Raw genomic sequence first — 20,188 nt, 5'->3', positions numbered from 1 at the left:
GTACGATAATAATTTGCACGTTGTATAAACGTATTTTAGAAATGTATTTATTTTTTTGTATTTTGATTATAAAAATCAATAATTAAAAAAATATTCCGGAAAAAAAGAAAATCATTCTGATTGAACGTCACCAAGAAACAGCGTCAAAATGGCGTCCGAGGGACTTTGGGAGGACAGAGATGTCCGTTTTGACATCAATCCACAACAAATGAAGATGCGACCTGGCGAAAAAATGATCGATGCTTTGAATGCTGTCGAAGATACAAAAGGCAATAATGGAGATCGAGGCCGAATAATTGTCACCAACCTAAGAATCATATGGCATTCTTTGGCTTTGCCAAGAGTAAACTTGTCTATTGGTTTCAACTGTGTCATTAACATATCTACAAAGACAGCACAGTCAAAACTTCGTGGGCAAACAGAAGCATTGTATGTGTTGACAAAGTGTAACAATACTAGATTTGAGTTTATCTTCACAAATCTTATTCCGGGGTCACCTAGACTCTTCACCACTGTCATATCAGTCCATAGAGCCTATGAAACATCCAAGCTTTACCGAGATTTGAAGCTTCGAGGAGCTCTTATTCACAACAAACAACTGCGACTTCTGCCTCTCGAACAGGTATACAATAAAGTTAATGGTGTCTGGAATCTCTCCAGTGACCAGGGAAATCTAGGGACTTTTTTCATCACCAATGTTCGACTAGTTTGGCATGCCAACATCAATGAGTCCTTCAATGTCAGCATCCCTTACCTTCAGATGAAATCTGTAAAAATTCGTGATTCCAAGTTTGGACTTGCCCTTGTTGTAGAGAGCTCTCAACAAAGTGGTGGATATGTTCTTGGTTTCCGCATTGACCCATCAGAAAAGCTTCATGATGTTGTGAAAGAAATCCAGAGTCTGCACAGAGTGTATAGTTCTTGTCCAATATTTGGTGTTGAATTCGAATCAGAGGAGAAGATTGAAGGAGCAGAGGATCTGGGGGTAGATTACCAGCAAGACGACGTAGAAATTGAGGCTGACAGTTCTTCGGATGCTTATGCTGCCTACTTTGCCGACGGAAACAAGGACAAGGACAGGGACCCAGTTTACTGTGAGGAACTGGGGCTTGCAATAGAAAAACTAAGAGATGGAATCACTCTGCAGGCTTTGTGGGATGTTTTAGCCTGAGATAAAATAGGTCAATTGACAGCTTGCAATTATGTACAAAAATATATTAAAATCCTGTGATTGAGAATAGAATTTTTAATATGTTATGTACTGAAGAATTTCATTAATTTATGACAGTATAATAAAGTGCTAACAAAAGTCAAAATTTTAAATTGTAAAATTTTTGCATGTTTAAAAAAAATGTTGCTTTATGCTCATCACAACCCACAATGTATTTTGGTGTGCGTTATTTCATGTTCAATATTCTATTCTATTATTTCATGTGAAAGAAATTAGGATGATTAAATCAATGAGGATATTTTCCACATAATCTGAATACAGCAATTTAAATGAGTAGATCAAAAGATCTTATTTTATTCAATTTAAAATTTCCATGAATACTTTAAAAATTTGCATCTTATGTACATGATTTAAAATTTATTTCAAAATCATGTTTTTTTATCTCAATAAATGACCTTCTACATGTTCTATTTATGTACCAGGTATTTCTTTATACTAATTTTTCTTCTTTGATGTTCCTAAAAAATTGTTAATGTATCATATATTATGATAGGATATTGAGTTTATTGAATTTTTATATAAATTAAATGGACAAGACAATTACAATTAGTTTGGTAAATACAAGACTCAATCGAGTTGCATCAACCCTGTAAGTGTCTGCATTGTAACTGATTTATTTAAAGATAAAATCAGGAAGTTCATTGGCCTCAGATGAAGACTTAACTAGGTCACATTGATCCTACTGTTCTTCATCACAATTTAGAAAGATGTTTCCTTAACTCAAACCGGCCTTGACATAATCAATTGGACTTGAATCTGCACATCAGACAATGCTTCAATTTCCATTTGACTGACATGGCCATTATTATCAATATTTTTTTTTATGCTGTAAATAAATTATATTTAGCGTGTACGATATTTGGCGGAAATTGAATTTTGAACTAGTTAGCAGAAATTTGATTTAGCATATCTCATAAAATTCTTCTTTATTTGTATCTGTACAAGACATTTAGCATTGCACTTAAATTAGCGGAACTTGCTTTCCACCAAAAGCGCTAAAAAGAATACACAGCCAGATGTAATATGTTAATACAATATTTAATGCCATGTTAACTTTTGTGTGACCCCATCCTACCCCAAGGGAGTTATGATGAACAAACATGAATTTCTATACCTTCATTTACATGAAAATCTGTTCTCAATTTTTTTTTAACATTAATTATAATATGCCTATAAATCTACTCCTGATGTGACCTAAGTAGAATTTCACAGATTTTCCCCATGCATGTAACTCGATCCTATATAAAACTTTGATCTTCTGTTGTGACTACTCCTCATGACATGATAAAATTGAATCTTTTCAGCAAGCCTTGTAATAAGTTCCATATTTTCTGTCCTAGTGGTTCTGATGAAGAAGACTTTCAAAATCTTTACTAACTCTGAATTATCTCCCTTAAGAGAGGACATGACTCTTCATTTAAAGCAGCTCATATCAAAGGTTAACATTTTTCAAAAACATTTTAATTGTCAAACTCTAAGTTCAAAACTTTTGGTCCGTAAAGAGAGGTCTTATCATAAGGAAATGATACCGTTATAAAATATGTATTGAAAGCCCATGTATCATCCATTAATCACTTTAACATCAGTTCTTTATTTTTTGTTTTCTTTAAAGCTGACCTACTATTGGAAAAATTTCACCATGGTCATATAACTTTTGAATGGTTGCTGCTGGGGTTTCCTTATTCCAGATGTTTTCCTTGTGACGAAACCTTTTAGGGGTATTATTATTTTTTGGCCTTGACTTGCATTTAAGAAACTTTACCCTTTGCTATGGGCTGCCATATAGGGAGCACATCAGTGTTTCACAAGCGCATCTTGTATTCTTTAGTTTCAGTTATACAAAAACCCCTTCCCTCAAAACCAACAAAGGTTAGTAGTTCACATGAAGACAACAAATATACTCATTTTTCATTTATTTACATCTACCTGTCATTCATTTATCTTTTATATTCACTGTCAGACATATACACTGCATCAAATTCCTTATTTTCAATGTCTTAAAATGCAATAATTGTTTGAAAATTAGTCTTGAATTCATGAACAGATATCTAATTTTCTTCACTTTCCGACATAAACATGTACCCAAAGTCATTAATTTCAATGTCTTGAGTAACAATTTGACTTAAACTAGAGTAAAGTTACGAATTCAGCCAACCATAATCCTCAGTTCCTTCCTTTCATTCTGAATGTCCTAAATTTAAGTGTCTTGAGAAGAGGTAATAATTTGTTTTAAACTCTGCTAAAGTCTTGAATTTATCCCACCATAGTCCTCTTTCTTCCCCTCATTCTGACCTCCTCCAGCTTAGCTGTGACTTCTTTTGATCCTGTGTCATTGCTCCTACAGTACGCCTGTAGTATCACATCAAACAACTGTTCTGTGTTAGGATGAGTGCTTAAAAGAGCACGCTCCAGTACATACAAGTCAACTCCCTTGTCTTCTGATAAATTTTCAAAGAAACTTAATCCGAAGTCAATAAGACAGAGTTTGTTATCGGATGGTTCTCCCCTGAGGAGCATGTTAGAGGTTGTCAGGTCTCCATGAACGATGTTTTGCTTGTGCATGATACCCAAAGTGCTTCCGATAGTCTGTGCCAATGGTGTTAGGATTTCTAAAGCTTCTGTTGGGTTTTTGCTACTCTGAACCCTTTTTATGTAGTCTTTCACTGTCACAGAATCTTGTATCTCTTCCATATAGATGCTAGATGTATCCATGTTTACAAAATACACAGTAGGTGTGAGAATACCTGTGAAGATTTTCAAAGAAAGAATTCAGTAAAAAGACATAAAAAGATTATAAGCATTAATTTATATATAGATTTCTTTTCTATTGTCTAAAACATATTACTATTTATTTAAGGAAAGTTTTAAAGTTTTATGTGAATTATTGGTGTGTAAATCACACAGACTTGTCACATAGGCATATTTCATAATGCTTATGTGCAAGTCTTGTGTCTCATACATTATTTTAAATGTATTTTGAATACCTGTATGGATATATGTCAATAAGTTGGATATCCAAACAACTTTTTCTACATGTCTTTCAATCTTGATATCTTGAATCCTTGAATATTATTTTGGAGTTTGATTGAGTTAATGAAGATCGATTGCCTGTAAATTGGACTTTTAAGATTTTATCATGGAAATGCAAAATAAATATGAATGATGTGATGACATTGACTAAATGTCAGAATAATAATTTCCCTAATTCATCCTAATAAAGTTTGAAGATGGGGATCTAAGTAAAGCTGTTTTTTTAAAATTTCATTTAAATTATGATATATGTATATCCGCTATCCAGTAATAATACAGTGAAACGTCTACCGTAATCAAGACTCCATTTATTTAGTATCGACTCTCAATGACTCCATAAATTGAGGGGTGAAACCCCAGGTCAAGTGTTCTTCAGTCCCACAGTTCCAATTGTTTATAATATATAATTAATATAATAATTTTATATTGGATATAACAGTACAATAACTACATATCATTGAGATGGTGGCCATCTCAAAGGGCCTCGCTTTCAACAACGACCATGAAAATGTAACGGAAATGGAAAGGGTTTAATTATTTTGAAGAGGAACATTTGTGTACTGCTCCATACTCTTTATCAAACAAGAGGCCCATGGACCACATTGCTCACCTGAGTAGCTTTGGTCATTCTGTTATTTATGGTAAGTTTTAACAAATTTCCCCCTTTGTAATACCTATCTTGACCTTGCCCAATCCAAAAGAATCATGATTTGAAAAATTTAGATTCTACACTACCCCAGGATGCTTCCAAATAAGTTTCAGCTTTTCTGGCCCAGTGGTTCTTGAGAAGAAAATTTTAAAAGTTTTTAAATTTCCCTATATTACTCTATGCTAATCTTGGATCCCTATTGTGGCCCCGCCCTACCCTCAGGGGTCATGATTTGAATAACATAGAATCTACAATACCCAAAGATGTGTCCATATAAGTGTCAGCCTATGGTTCTCAAGAAGAAGATTTTTAAAGTTTTTCCCTAATATATACTTCAATGTAAAACTTGGATTCCCTATTGTGGCCCCACCCTACCCCCCGGGGGCATGATTTGAACAATTTGGAATCTACACTTCCCCAGGATGCTTCCACATAATTATGTTTCAGTCTAGAATCTTGGCATTATATGAGTTTATACAAGTATTTGTTGTGTATTAAACATTAAAGTGTAAGTTATACACAATAAATAAACAAACTTCAGAATCAAACAGAAAAGACTATAATTGTTTCTTAATGACACAACAAAATTTTTATCATACAGTCTACCTTTAGTAGTTTTCACAGATTGCCATTTGGCAAACCTCAGCTGATTCTGTCACCTAAAGCAAACCTTGGAGGTAAGATGAGGTATGAATTGACCGAGGTGTGCCGACTGACAGATTGCTAAACCGTGATGTATTCTCAGAATGCCTGACCATTAAAGGTACTTGGACACAGATTTGAAGTTAATATTTTCTCATTTTTTCTGTATAATATCACGAATTATATATTTTAATAGCATTTCACACAAAAATTAATTAAAAATCTTATTTCATTTAAAAGTTATTAAAACTTTAAATTTTTTGGCGGGTTTGATTGACACATCCTTGCACTTTCACAAATTTTAACTTTATTCTTAATCCTTAGGAAAGGTGGCAATTTTGATGTGTTTTAATGAGAAATATTAAAACTTTTTTATCAAGAAAAATAATTTTATTCAGAGTAGAAATGTTAGAAAGCAAAACACCTTCACAAGTATCGTCATTCCGAACTAAGAGATGCGTACAGAGTTTAGCAAATCGAGCACACTCGTGTTATGTACACAGTTTTTGTAAACAGGACTCGAGTTCTGTTATTGTTTATATTTAGAATTCACCGGGTGCGTTCAAACGTCACAGTCTGCTTACCACAACTGCACGGACTGACAATATATTGTGTGTTTGTTTTGCTTTCGAACGTGTCTACTCTGAATTTTCTGGATTATAGTATTAATATTTTTCATTTATACAAAACGAGATTGCCACTTTTCCTAAGGATTAAGAATAAAATTAAATTTGTGAGAGTGCAAGGATATGTCAATCAAACCTGCCGAAAAATTTGAAATTTCAATATCTTTTAAACGAAATAAGATTTTTAATTAATTTTTGTGTGAAATGCTATTAAAATATATAAGTCGTAATATTATAGAGAAAATAATAACTTCAAATCTGTGTCCAAGTACCTTTAAGCCGAGAATGCGTATTCCAGAAATATGCATTATAACGTAGTTGCTAGCGCTTTGGATAATTTTGTAAAATAAATTGTTTACTCTATAACATTTTTTCCTACAATAACAAACTACATTTATCAACCTTATTCATTGAGTAATTTAAAAGTACAGATCTGGATTAATGAGACTGTGATTTAAATCTATATTTAACTCCATCCAGGAAGTAAATTACAGATCTCGTCTAAGTCTCAATTAAAATCTCACTCTCACATTCCAAAGTGAGTTTGTTAACAGATATAACATTTAGAGGTCATTTTCATTAAAAGTAAGTACAAGGTTGCCTGCAGACATGAAATTTAAATTTCTTGAAAAAAGTCCAACTTCTCTTATATCATAATATAAGATTTAATACATATATAATGGAGTAGGTTTGAGCATTAAATTTATTCCTTTTAATATGGGGGCATTCCTTTTTGGTCTATAATCAGAGTCAGACAATATTGTCAAGTTCAGCTTAAACAATTAAATTCAAGATGTAAAACTGTTGCATTTCAGAACCCATATGCAAGTAACAAACTTTTGAATGCTTATATAATTTCAGATGGCACTTTCCAAACCAAGAATTCCAGGCACTGCCCAACACTTTCTAGAGTGTGGTTTTGAAGATTGTGAAAAAAATTGTGAATACTACTGCAATTCCTGTCATCAACAGATGTGTAAACCATGCAGAGACCAGCATTTAAAGATTCCAGAAAACAAGAACCATGAAGTGGTCCTTTACCAGCAACGTAGACGACAACTCCCTTTGATGCAATGCTTGATCCACCCAACTAAAGAAATGGATATTCTCTGCAAAGACTGCAATATTCCTTTATGTTCAAAATGTTCAACATTGCAAGAGCACCAGAGACATTGTTTTATTGATTTAGAAACTATTTACACAGATAAGTTTGAACTTTGCCAAAAGGAAATCTCTAAAATCCATAACTACTTTGTTCCTACGTCACAGGATTTACAGAAAGAAGTTCGGGAAGAGGCCACAGAAGTTAAACAGATCATGGACAGCATACGGACATCCATGAAGGCTGAAGCCGAGTCTCTCAAAAACATGGTGGACACAGTGCTCTCAGAAAATATGGAAGAATTACACCAAATAGAGAAGTCATTATTGGAGAAATTAAAGAGGCAAGAGAAGACATTAGATGATTATATTACCTATCTCAGTAATGTTGTTAAAGAGTTCCAGAGTTACCTGTCCTCTACTGAGCTCACTAACTTCACAACTCAACTTCCTGACAACTTAGAAGTAAAATCCATACCAGAAATCGCAAAACCTGTCACACCCGAATTTTCTCCTGCTCAATACAACAAAAATGAAGTTGCTAAGTTATTAGGGAAAGTAATTGAAACAGCTAGAAAGGGAGAACTAAGAAGAGTAAAGCCAATGGAAATTGCTCCTATTGCTACATCAATGAAATCTACAAGTGAAAAGACAAAACAAAATAAACACGTGAAATCTGACAAGAAACAAACAATGTCTCTATCTGCCTCTGTCACCAAGGTCAGGGAGTTCAATGTACCAGGTGTTGATAATGTATTCCATGTATCACAAGATCAATCAGACAGACTCTGGATCAGTGACGATAATGGTAATCTTGTTCACACAGATCTACAGGGGAATGTGATACAGGAGATAAAAAACAGTCCTGGAGATAAAGGTTATCACACAGTGACACAGGACAGGGATCTGATCCTCACAGATCGAGACAAGAATGTCGTCATTAGGATAACACAGGATAATAATATCACTGAATTCATAAAAACTGGAGACTGGGAACCAATCAGTATACACTCCTCCCACATCAACGGGGACTTACTGGTGGGGATGACAAAGAGAGGAATGGGTAAAGTCACCAGGTACAACAAGACAGGAAAAGAACTACAGAACATTCAGAGGGATAATATTAAAGGACAGGAACTGTATAATTATCCACACTACATCACAGAAAACATCAATGGAGATATATGTACTTCAGACAAAAATAAAGGTACAGTAGTGATGGTTAATAAATTAGGAAAACACAGATTCTCCTACACTGGTCAGAAGTCAGGAATCCTTCCGTATGGAATCTGTATTGATGTTCTTGGTCACATCCTGGTCTGTGATCACTACAGTGGCACTGTTCACTTCCTTGATCAGGATGGTCAGTTCTTGTCTCTATTACTCACAGAACAACAAGGGGTAGAGTATCCCTATAGTGTGTGTGTGGATGATGAGAACAATCTCTATGTGGGACAAGGTCTCACCAACACACTGAGAGTGTACAAGTATCTACAGTGATTCTTACTTCAGAAATGAATAACAAGATTGAAAAAGTTCAATGGGAGTCGAAGTGAAAGGTCACATGATCAAATCTTGTGAAGGCAGAAGGTTTTCTCAGAAGATTTGATCATGTACCGACCCAATTCAATTCCCATTGAAGTTATTAAACTTATTATTTATTCCTTACATACACATTTGAGAGTGACATTATGAATCTATTGGAATATAAATTATTGCACTAACCATTCGTCGCAGATTTTGACAAAATTACACAAGGTACTGTAAATCAGCTTGAATAAGGCAGCTATGCTTCGAGTTCCTCAGACAAAGGATTATGTTCGAAGGGAGTATTTTATGAAAGGTTACTTGTGATCAGTAATAATGAGCAGATTGTTGTCTGTGAATTTTTGTATTCCTGAAAATCAATATTCTAAATAATGCAATTGTTTGTGAAAAACATTTTGATTGGATAATGCACTGATGTTTGAAGCAGTAAAACATGCATTTACAAGTGGGATAGTTTTTCATTGTGACATTATTTAATAGAATGGTGCAAAAACACAATGCTCTGTGACACATTTCATGTAACAAAACTCAAACCAGAAGTATCTGTCGAGACTGTAGCTCTAATGGTTTGTACAAATATAACAAAGGAAGAGAGAAGTAGCAGTTGGCAGTTACAACAGCAATATTTAGAATAATGACCCTTGATTAAGTCTTTTGTGTCAAGATTGCAATAAGACTACAAATGTAGGAGTAGCTTTTAATTAAATTTTACAGAATTTTAAATTTTAGTTACCATGGCAACATCATTCATCAAAATCAAAAAACAAAAAAGACTGTGACTGAGTGAATTACGAATCTCAGTCTAGTCTTCTTGCATGCCACATTATATTATAATCACACTACAACTGTATTTGGAGTAGCATTTTTAAAGTATTTCACAGAAATTTCTATTTTTAGTTACCATGGCAACACCCTTCATCAAAAGCAAAATTATGTAACTTAGCATACTGTCTATATATGTTCTAAGTTTTATTGAAATCAGACCAAAACTGTAGGAGGAGTAGCATTTTTAAAGTGTTTCACAGAAATTTATATTTTTATAAGAAACCACAGCAACACTGTTCATCAAAATTAAAAATTGATAAACAGAATTATGTATCTTAGAGTGGTCTTCTTTTGTGCCAAGTTATACTGAAATCAGTTCAAATCTGTAGGAGGAGTAGCATTTTGAAAGTATTGTACAGAAATTTTTATTTTTAGTAACCACAACATTGTTCATAGAAATAAAAAATCGATACACAGAATTATTTATCTTAGTGTGGTTCTTGTGTGACAAGTAATATTGAAATCAGACCAAAACTGTAAAAGGAATAGCATATTTTGAAAAAAAATGGTTACAGACAGACAAACAGACAGACAGCTAGACGGACACATTACCATTGCATAAGCTCTTCTGGTCTCTGAACAGTAGAAATAAGATGTAAACATCATACAAAATGCACATATATTGCATTGGAATGGGAACAACTAAATGTATCATTTAATTTGGTATTTGCTACCATTAATGTTGATTTAACAGTCACAAACATCCGTTTTACCAGCTCTGCTTACGCATCACCTGTAAAACTCCGTTTGTGATCGTTAAATCAGAATTAACGGTTGCATATACCAAATTAGAAGATAGTTATTTCCTGTAAATGAAAGCTGTAAAGGAATTAGAAACATGCCTGAAATTTGTTGATAGAAAGTTGGAGGAATTTTGGTCGGAAAGGGATGGACGGATGAATGAATGGAGACACTTGTCAAAGCCACTTAACTTAAAATCAAGTATAAAATTTTAGTAAAACATTTCAGTAAGGCATATTTCTTAAGATGTAGACACAGAGACACTGATGACAGCTTACATTGTTTAGGCAGAGTTGCAAAAAACCACTCACCCACTCACAAATGCGAGTAATTTTGGGCAGTGGGCGAACAACTCATGAGGATATACCACATGGTGAGTAAGAATTTTATTGTACATTTTCTAGAACCAGATCAGGTCCCACTATTAAAGGGGTTTTCCCCATCCTATTAAGATGTACAGTCTTTTATTTACAATTAGCAGCTTTACACATGTTACACATGTATTCATTAATTTTCCTCCTGAAATAAATTAAGTGTTGATGACATTTTCTGATTTTTTGTTGCTAACCCTAAGTATAGATATATTTCATGGTATGAACTTTGAAAGTTGTTTTAAGAAATTTTATGATAGAAACATTATTCAAAATGTGTCTTGTAAGTGAATGAAATTGAATCAATGTCATACAAATGTTGAAATCCATAGAAAAAAAATATGAAATGAAAGACTGTGGACACTGACCACGATGACTGGATTACATTCATATAAGGAAAGATTCTTTACTCAATGACCAAAAAATAACATTCGTATAAGGAGAGATTTTTTTATTCAGAGAACAAAAAATTGTGGGCCCCAAAATATTGATGTGGGCTCGTAAAACTTTTGAAGTTGGGGGTCCAACTGCCCTGAGGTTTGGAAACCCTGTTCTAAGAATCTTGTGGATTTACAGACAATATTCCAGAATAGAGAACATTTTAAACAGTTAAATGTTATGAAAGAGAATTTCGTAAACATCGAATAAGGCAAGGTTTCGCAATACACATCATCCAGATTTATTTAGATAATTTTCACAATACAGGACAGGACAGCTTTCCCAAGAGTCTCACTGTCAAATGTTAAAATAGCAAGTGGAACTTATTCTTAAAGAAAGTGCACTGCTTGTCATTGAGCATAACAAAAAAAAAAATCTTTTAAAAGTGTTGTTACAGATTGAATAAAATTATCTGGCATCCCTAATGAGCTATCTTTTCTAATGATGCTTTAGAGTCTCCCTTGATTTCATGTAAGATGTGGTGAGCGTGAGAGCTATTCAGTTAGTTGGAATACAACTGTGTAAACTGTGTCTTGGTACAAGCCTTCAACGGGACCATAGAATTTATTTAAGTTAAATAATGTGCCTAGAATTAGGGAGTGAAAGGTAGTTAATTGACCAAAGCTGGAAAGTGTAAAAATTCTCCCCCACAAGTGCGCAAAAAATATTGCGTCGTAAATTGCATTACAGGATCTGTAGCGTTATGGTCAAAGACAAATATATAAAACCATAATGCTACAGATCTGCAGCTATTTAACGATAGAAGAACGTTCTATCTAGTACGACTGCTACTGACTACAGTGTACTAAGGGAATTTTTTTATCGATACATTTGTATTAGACTAGTAGTACCAATTTCTTGACAGTAAAACTGCTTTCCCTTTTAGTGGATCTATATCCCTTGTGAGAAAACTATTACCTTCGCCTATGTCTCTGACGGATTCATAAAAAACTGTTATGTTTGCAATTTACCAAAATTCTAAAATAATGATCGAAATTTACTTGCCATTCATCCTGCATCTTAACATTGCTCTGACTTCAGATTTAACTCGGTGTGCTGTCAGTGATTTGTCAAGACTGGGGTGTCTGTATGATTTAACAAAACGTTCTTTGACGATGCAAGGTTTTCCATAGAAGTTTGTTTTGTAAATTTTTGCCTCGGCTCCTTGCTTCCACAACTCCATGCTCACTTTCTTCTTCTTTTGATCAAGTTATTTTTTCTTTTGAATATTTATTCAGATATCCCTTAATTACAAACGCTAAGTGGATTATGATTTCAATGTCTACTTTATGCACCTCCTAGCATAAAAGAGCTAGGTATTATTTGTTAATTTGAAAAATAATTTAGAAACATTTTTTCATAATTTACGGAAAAATTTTTATTGTTGTAATTTAGATTATTTACACTTTTTTAGAATTATTCTTTAATTGAATTTTGCAGTTTTGTTCACCCGGGTTTTCACAAATAATGAACATCTTTTCATTGATACAATAAACCCTCCTCGGGCACCTTGCAGACAGCTGGTTTCAGAATGGCACAACTTAAGGCAGAAAAGAAATTCACTCTGTATTATTTTCCTACATCATATTCTTCACAAAAGGTACCGTTCATTTTTAGTTTTGTCTTGTAGGTTCCCAGATATCTCTTTAAATCCAGTAACATTTCTTATCTTTCAGTGATGTGTATAATAATATTTGAATGAAGGTCAAACAATACAAACATGACAGAATATTTTTTTTCCACAGAGAATACATTTAATTAAGTATTACGTGCATTATTTCTGTGTAATTTTATACCTTTATTTTAAAGCATAGACAGTAATTTACCAAGTACTATCCAGTCATAATAAGCCTTTTATGGGAAGGTACAGTAATTAAAACTCGGTTATAGCAAAGTCACTGGGACCTATGAAATTACTTCGTTTTATCCGTTTAAGGAATTCATTAAATTCATATCACATGGGATCTAAGATAACTTCACTTTATCTGTGAATTCGCAATATACCTGTTCATACTAAACAAGTTTTATTGGGTGTTGCTAAAACGCGGAACGGAAAATGGAACGGAAAGCGGAACGGAACGGAAAACGGAAAATAAATGTCAAGAAAAGAACCTTGATTCGATATAAATCAGATACGAAAAGCAATATTCATGATATAAAGGTCATATTTAATGAAAAATCAACGTAAAATATGATATATTCGAGAATTATGCTCCCCTGATAACATGTACATGCGATGGTCAATAAAATACATAATGTGATATATATGTACTAACTAGTATCCGTCTGTCAAACGTTTCGTTTAAATCATTTTTTTAAGAATGCCCATTTATAAACAAAAAATCTTGCATTGAAATAGGCGGAAGGAAAAAAGACTACTGGTATGTATACATACGTGTATCGGTAAAGACAAAAAAAGAACTAGTTTTGACATAGACAGATTATGCATACATTGGCGAATCCCGGAATCTTGAAAAGGGAGGGGGTAGTTTGGGGTCGGAGTAAGTTCCCGCAGTCACACACATATATTGGTCACAAAAAGGACCGGGGAGGGAGGAGGGGGGGACTTGCTCCCCTCTTAATACATCAGTGGCATATGTTATGCGTTGGGAAATTCAGATATGAATGACTGCAAAGTAAGAAAACATTTCTTGCAAAGGAATTTAATAGCATATTAAAATTTTTCTTTGAATTGCAACTTTTCAGAACTGAGCGGAAAAATAAACTCTAAAATGTTTTATGGGGTCATTCATCCCCCCTCCCCCCAAAAAAAGAAAAAGAAATCACACTTTAACGTCATTAAACGTAAGGACGATATATTAATTTTACTACAGTTAAGATTTACATCTCCATCAATCCAGGATTTTAATTGATAGGAAGCGACCCTTATTTGTATAAAATTTTAATAACCAATTTACAATCGAAGTGTTTATCCGGGCTTGCTGGAAAGGGGTGCTCTAATAGTAATCTTAATTTTTTTTTTACATTTCATATTTCTTACCAATTACCATGATTCATTAAGATAAATATTGCCCCCCCCCCCCTTAATGTTTTCCAGACATAACCTTTGTACTATAGAAATGATCACTGAAACCTCCAACACTTTCTTTCTGTTTAAATTAAAGTAGTTAGTGAGTGTAAGAAAATAGTACTGAAAGAAATTAGAGCTTTGTCATTACTCTGTCAGTGGTTTTCGTAAGAGAATTAAAATGACTATTCAACTTGTATTTATTAAGGAGGGATCAAATATGTATAAAATATATCGTTTCTGAGGAATTTATATTTTTTAAATGATTTAATCTCAAACAATATTTTCCGTTTTCCATTCCGTTCCGCTTTCCGTTCCGTTTTCCGTTCCGCGTTTTAGCAACACCCAGTTTTATTGATATAGTCCGGAGTAAATCACTTAATTTTTAGTAGCTCCTGCTTGAAGGTGTATGAGGTTTAGGGGATTATAATGAAGGGTGTGTATGTCTGCATAAATTTCTGTAAACTTTAAGGGACCTGGGGTATCCATCTCTTAATCTAATAAGACTTCCATCTTGCTCTTCGTAGTTAATCCATTTGTCACTTGTGAAAGCAAGCAACAAATATATTTATAAAGTGCAAGATGAAAGCAGAAAAGTCTCATTTTAATTAAACTGTCCATCTTCCACAATTCCTCCTTTACTACATCTGAATAAAATTCCAGAAATAAAACTAATTGTTTTATACAATGAAATGAAGTTATTATTTCTTTTTATCAGGTTCTGCTTGCTTTTTTTGAAAAAGAATTGACCTTCACCCCTCGTCTGGTCAGTTTATTTTCTGGACAACACAATCAACCATGGTATGTCAAACTAAATCCAGAGGGTGCACATGTACCTGTTCTCAGGGATGAAACAACAGACACTACTGTTACAGATCCTGCCAGCATTATGGAATACCTGGACAAAGCTTCTGAAAATGGTACAGTCTGCTTATTTTTCATTTGTAAAACCTAATTACTAGTTCATAAGTAAAACATGTTTATTTGTATACATGTTCTAACTTAAGATATATATTTTTAGAATTTTATTATTTTTGTCTTTTGTAAAAAAAGAAAAAAAACGAAAAAAAAACTGTTACTTATAAAGTAAAACATAATTCTTTGGGAAAGGAGATTCAAGGCTGTTAAAAGGAAAACAAAGGGGTATATACATTTTAAAATGCACGGTCATTTCCACAACAAGATGGATCACATGATAAATTTATTTTGAATAATTTACATTAATTTGTTTTTAAACTAGTGCATACTGTATTGGTTAACAAGAATTGGAAAATAAATTGTAAATGAAAATATCAGTTTGTCTTAGGAAAGATACATTTGTTCAACATGTTCAAAGTACGCCCCAAGGATGATGAATTATGTGTACATACAAGCATAAATGTGTTGCTTTCAGTTAATTATTTTTCAGTATCTTTCATTGTGTCTAATGGGCAAGTTCAAGTCCATTTATTCACTTAAAACCATCTAAATATATCTCGTACATGAGGAAGATATAAAATATTGACAGTACTGTATACATGTATATCTATAAATTTAGGTCAGAGGTACTAGTGAAATAATGATATACTTTTACCATTATGATATACCAAACAACCATCACCTGGCTTCACACCCAGATATAATATTATTATAATTTTTTACACAGGTGAGAGGTTATTTCCTGACGAGTCCTCAGAACTTGGTAAACAGGTGAGACAGCTGTGTAAGCGACTGGACATGATTGAAATGGACGTGATTACGTATGGCATTATATATCATCCGCACTTGTCTGATGCTGGGTGTCAGATCTCAGGGGCAGAACAAAGGAGTATGAGGGGTAGGTGATATAAAGACTTAAAATCTTATACTGTAATAATAATTGAAACATGATAATAAGATACTAATACACATTTAAAGGTTCAGATTTTTTTCAACCTCTCATATTGAAGTATAGTATTTTGTAGCTAGGATGGAAATGCTTCCATGTCAGTCTCATCTAAGTTCTCATTTTTTATTACATTTTCTTCATGGTATAAATACTGTATTTTGCAACAGAATTCCTAAATTTATAATCAAGGCATTAATATTTTTTCCAGAGAACTTTGCTAATCGCCTGAGCTATTTAACAGAGTTAGCAGCAGCTCACCCGGCACTACGAGACAGCTACTTAACCAAAAGCCAGATAGCGGCACAGAAGTTTGACATCATCACAGATGAAGCCAAGGTCAAAGGTCACTTAGAGGCCCTGAAACGAACATTGAAAGATATTGAACAGCAGCTGAAAGAGCTTAAAGAGAGTCAGTAGATCCAAAAGTTTTCCATATTATTCAAGAATTTTTTTTCATTGGTTGAGGGTTTAATTTAGAGGTTGAAAAGGAAACACCGAACTGTATACTTGAATTCATTAAATGGGAAACATGAAATCATGGGTCTTTGCATAACCCCATGGATAGTGCAAATTAAACCCCTACAAGAATTGATGATTTTGCAGCAGTTAAGATTTATTGATAATGGAACAAAAGACATGAAATGATTATGTATTATGAATTTAGAAAAAATATAATTATCCCGGTGAATTATTGAAGGTTTGAAACCAAAAACATTGTTTGCTATTTACAAGCACCCCAAATTTACACTTTGATTCTCAAAAGAGCAAAAAGAATAAATAAGGTAATCCGATCCTTAGGTTCATAAGATTAGCAGTTACGTTATCAAAAATACTCATAAAAATACATCTGAATCCACAAAGTAATGTAAATTTACCCACAGAAATTCTTTAAAGTTAAACATTAAAGTTAATATTTTATATAGGGAAAATTGTCAAATCTCTGATATATATTCAGAAAAAGTGAATCGGAATATCAGCTATGCATTTTCTAATTGCAAATTGATCAACAAATATATTTTAGGTTAAAAAACAATAGGTATCCAGGCATTCAGAGAAATTGTCATGATTTGTATACTTATTTGGTATTCTGTGTCTTCTATTTCCTTCATGTATTATATAATAGATAGTGTAAAAGGCCTCTGCTATCATTGCAAGACATCACAAATCAATTCTAATTTCAATTCATACTAAAAAGCGTTGGTATCTAAGGATCGATTCAAGAAAATCTTACTTCTCTAAAACTGTATTTATTTTTTTTCCTTTTATGGGATACAATTGTCAACTTTTTACGAGACCTTTTCTAAGACATCAATAAACCTCAAATCATATAAAGATGAATAAGATGAAAATTATTGCATGGAAAGTTTTCATTTTCAAGCCTCATGTTCATGCTTTTTACATTAAATATTAATTTTTGGAGTTATACTTTCTGGCTGCGGATCGGATATCCTTAAGATAAAAAATTCTATTTCAGACATCTTTGATGCTCATTTAATAAGCTTTGTTATTTTCAAACTTTCCTTGATGGAAAAATAAAAATTTCCAAATTTTATTTTCAGAAAATGGAGATGTGGCAGATGAGTTGTGGTTGTTTGGTCCCATGTTCACTGCCGCAGACATCCACCTCACCGTACTCTTAAACCGTTTAACTCTGTTAGGCATGGATAGAGAATATTTTTCACAGAGCCTATGTCCTCACATTGACAGTTATTTCTCCCAAGTCAAGAAACGCCCCACGTATGTAAGGCTGGAGAAGGAAGTCTCAACACTGAGGCTGACGTTAGTGTGGGAGAACTTGAAGGCTTGGTCTCCGTACTTAGCTGGAGCGGCAGGTCTGGGCTTGGCCGCAGGGGGAGCTTATTTAATTTACCAAAAGACTAAATGATATTTATCCCATATAGTTTAATAATTAACATATACATGAGATTTTTTAAAGTTCATGTATTGTCCTATTAACTTTTATATATGTGTGAATTTTAGCACACATATACAAACCCATCAATGTTTGCTTGTGATAGTTGTGGCATTTTCTTTTTTTTTTATTTTCAAATTGATTTTTAGATCTTTCAGAGTGCATTTTACAACAGTTGAGCTGATTTTGACAATTTTTATGTACATGTATCTGTGCAATTTTGAGAATGATTTCAAAAGATTTTGGTGCTTCCATTTTGTTTCAATGTCATTGTATGTTCATTAGATAGCAATTTGTAGATGGCAGTCAAAGTTGTGTTAGAAACCAAGAAATGTGTTGCATATTGATATTTGTTTGACATACATTTATGATTGATGATAGAATGAAGCATATAGACATGAGCATTTACATAAATGCACATAAATTATACCCTCCATCTTTCTTTCCAAAAGGAAATTAGGTTGTATATTTCATTTTGCTTTTTTTTTAAATTAGGAGAAAAGATAATAATCACTTAAATTTCTTCCAATTTCAAGTAAACTTCTATGAAATATATTCTGTCTTTTTATTTGAGTAAAAGATATTGGATTTTTTTTAAGCCCCCATGAAATGTTACATTTTTACCTGCAATACCTCCTTCCAAAAATAAGCCAAAACAATCATACTGGTTTCATTCTAAGTCATAGAGACATTATTGTATTCCAAGGAAATGACTTGCTGTTACACTTTGCAAAAGTTTATGTTAATGCCTGCATTGACATTGAATCATTGGTTATTGTTTTAAAACTACATATACCATTAATGTTTTAATTGTTTTGTAAACTAGTTAGTACTAAGTCTTTTATGCCCCCTTTGAAGAAAGGAGGGCATATTGCTCTGTTGCTGTCTGTTGGTCTGTCAGTCCACCATCAGTTTCTGTGCATTTTCTTTGCAGAGGTTGCATATATTGAAATGGAATTTGGTATTATACAGTTATGCATGGCGAAAAATGAATTTCTTAGATGTACCATGTACAAAATTTGTGTAGACCTGATTAGCTCCTTTGTTTATTCAATGTATACAGATATTTAATGCAGCAGAGGTGTGAAAACTGAAACCTACATGTAGGAAATCACGTCTTGCTGGAACGAACACAGCTGGCTAGGTAATTAGCCTGGAGCAATAAAGGGTTACAAAATTGCTTGAAATAATATAATTTGGATTAAACAAGGGGGATAAAGTGAAAAAGAAATTGGTTTGAAAACAGAATTATCATAGTAGATTACACAGATTTATTTACATGAGCTTGGCTGCATTATAATTAAACCCTGGAGTCTCCAAGTTGTTTAAATAAAGTCAAGTTTGAAACCTAATTTTTATTACTTCTTAATTACTTCTTTTCACAGTTAATTAATGAAATGATGAAAATTTCCATTTCAAAAAAATGTCATATATTTTTACTAGGTCTGTAGCCCCCCCCCCCCCCTTCCCAGGCAAAAAAAAAAAAATATATATATATTATAATCAAGAGGATATTTTCTGTCAAGAGTTGGCTGATATCAATTCAATATCAAATTAATTGTATAATTCCAACAGTATTTTTTTTTCTTTTTTTTTAAATGGATACTATCATTAAGCTTTAAACATTACAATTTTAAAACAATGTCTGTGATATCCTTAATAAAAAGAATTGAATAACATAAAGTGCATTGCATTGTCGAGAAATCAGATGTAAGTATGCCTTTCCTTTTGTCGCGAAAAGTGGCGAAAAATATTTTCGGTCCAGTGGGAGCCCTGATTGTAGGTTAAATGAAGTCATTTCTTTTAGTCCCTCACTCAATTTTTTTTATTAATTATCCAGTTCAATATGCTATTATGTAAGTTTTCTTTGAACTCTCAATATTTAAGATAAATATAAATCTCTAAGAGTACATCAAAATACGAATTATAATGAACATAGTTCCAGTTTATAATGTAAAATCACATATTTTTGTGGGGTCAAATTTTCAAGATTTGAGAAAAATATTGGTTTGTAGGGATTTGGTTTCGTGGTCAGAAATTGTTTTAAAGTAGTATATCGTATATGAAATTTTACATTTCGTGGTGCATGGTCATTAATTAGTGGATCTCTCCCTACCTCGAAAATAATGAAAATTAAACCCTCGCGAATTTTTGTGATTTCACAGTATCTTTTTCTTGT

The 20,188-nt window shown here is 33.0% G+C and overlaps 3 protein-coding genes across 3 annotated transcripts; 2 read left to right on the top strand and 1 right to left on the bottom strand.

Moving 5' to 3' along the window:
- Positions 1-105: 105 nt before the first annotated feature.
- LOC134270588 (Bardet-Biedl syndrome 5 protein homolog) lies at positions 106-1,330 on the top strand. Its single transcript, XM_062752819.1, has one exon. The coding sequence runs from the start codon at positions 149-151 to the stop codon at positions 1,169-1,171; it is 1,023 nt and encodes a 340-aa protein (XP_062608803.1). The 5' UTR covers positions 106-148; the 3' UTR covers positions 1,172-1,330.
- Positions 1,331-3,484: 2,154 nt separating this feature from the next.
- Positions 3,485-12,458, bottom strand: LOC134270647 (EKC/KEOPS complex subunit TP53RK-like). Its single transcript, XM_062752887.1, has 2 exons — positions 12,208-12,458; positions 3,485-3,975 (listed from the first exon to the last, which is right to left on the bottom strand). Exons 1-2 carry the CDS (start codon positions 12,383-12,385, stop codon positions 3,485-3,487), a joined length of 669 nt encoding a protein of 222 aa, XP_062608871.1. The 5' UTR covers positions 12,386-12,458.
- Positions 12,459-12,673: 215 nt separating this feature from the next.
- Positions 12,674-18,494, top strand: LOC134270636 (ganglioside-induced differentiation-associated protein 1-like). Its single transcript, XM_062752880.1, has 5 exons — positions 12,674-12,802; positions 14,949-15,150; positions 15,876-16,046; positions 16,306-16,506; positions 17,657-18,494. Exons 1-5 carry the CDS (start codon positions 12,734-12,736, stop codon positions 17,980-17,982), a joined length of 969 nt encoding a protein of 322 aa, XP_062608864.1. The 5' UTR covers positions 12,674-12,733; the 3' UTR covers positions 17,983-18,494.
- The last annotated feature ends 1,694 nt before the right edge of the window (positions 18,495-20,188 follow it).

Source organism: Saccostrea cucullata, unplaced genomic scaffold, assembly GCF_032062105.1.
Source record: "Saccostrea cucullata isolate Sc308-1 unplaced genomic scaffold, CSIRO_AGI_Scuc_v1 ctg679, whole genome shotgun sequence".
Lineage (NCBI taxonomy): Eukaryota > Metazoa > Mollusca > Bivalvia > Ostreida > Ostreidae > Saccostrea > Saccostrea cuccullata.
Note: the sequence above shows the minus strand (reverse complement) of the source record. Positions and strands in the feature narration are given on the sequence as shown.

Coding starts and splice junctions, on each gene's coding strand:
- LOC134270588 (XM_062752819.1), top strand. CDS start 149: ATGGCGTCCGAGGGACTTTGGGAGGACAGAGATGTCCGTTTTGACATC.
- LOC134270647 (XM_062752887.1), bottom strand. CDS start 12,385: ATGGAGTTGTGGAAGCAAGGAGCCGAGGCAAAAATTTACAAAACAAAC. Junction 3,976..12,207: donor GTTAAGATGCAGGATGAATG/GCAAGTAAATTT, acceptor AAATCTTCACAG/GTATTCTCACACCTACTGTG.
- LOC134270636 (XM_062752880.1), top strand. CDS start 12,734: ATGGCACAACTTAAGGCAGAAAAGAAATTCACTCTGTATTATTTTCCT. Junction 15,151..15,875: donor GGACAAAGCTTCTGAAAATG/GTACAGTCTGCT, acceptor TTTTTTACACAG/GTGAGAGGTTATTTCCTGAC. Junction 16,047..16,305: donor AGAACAAAGGAGTATGAGGG/GTAGGTGATATA, acceptor TATTTTTTCCAG/AGAACTTTGCTAATCGCCTG.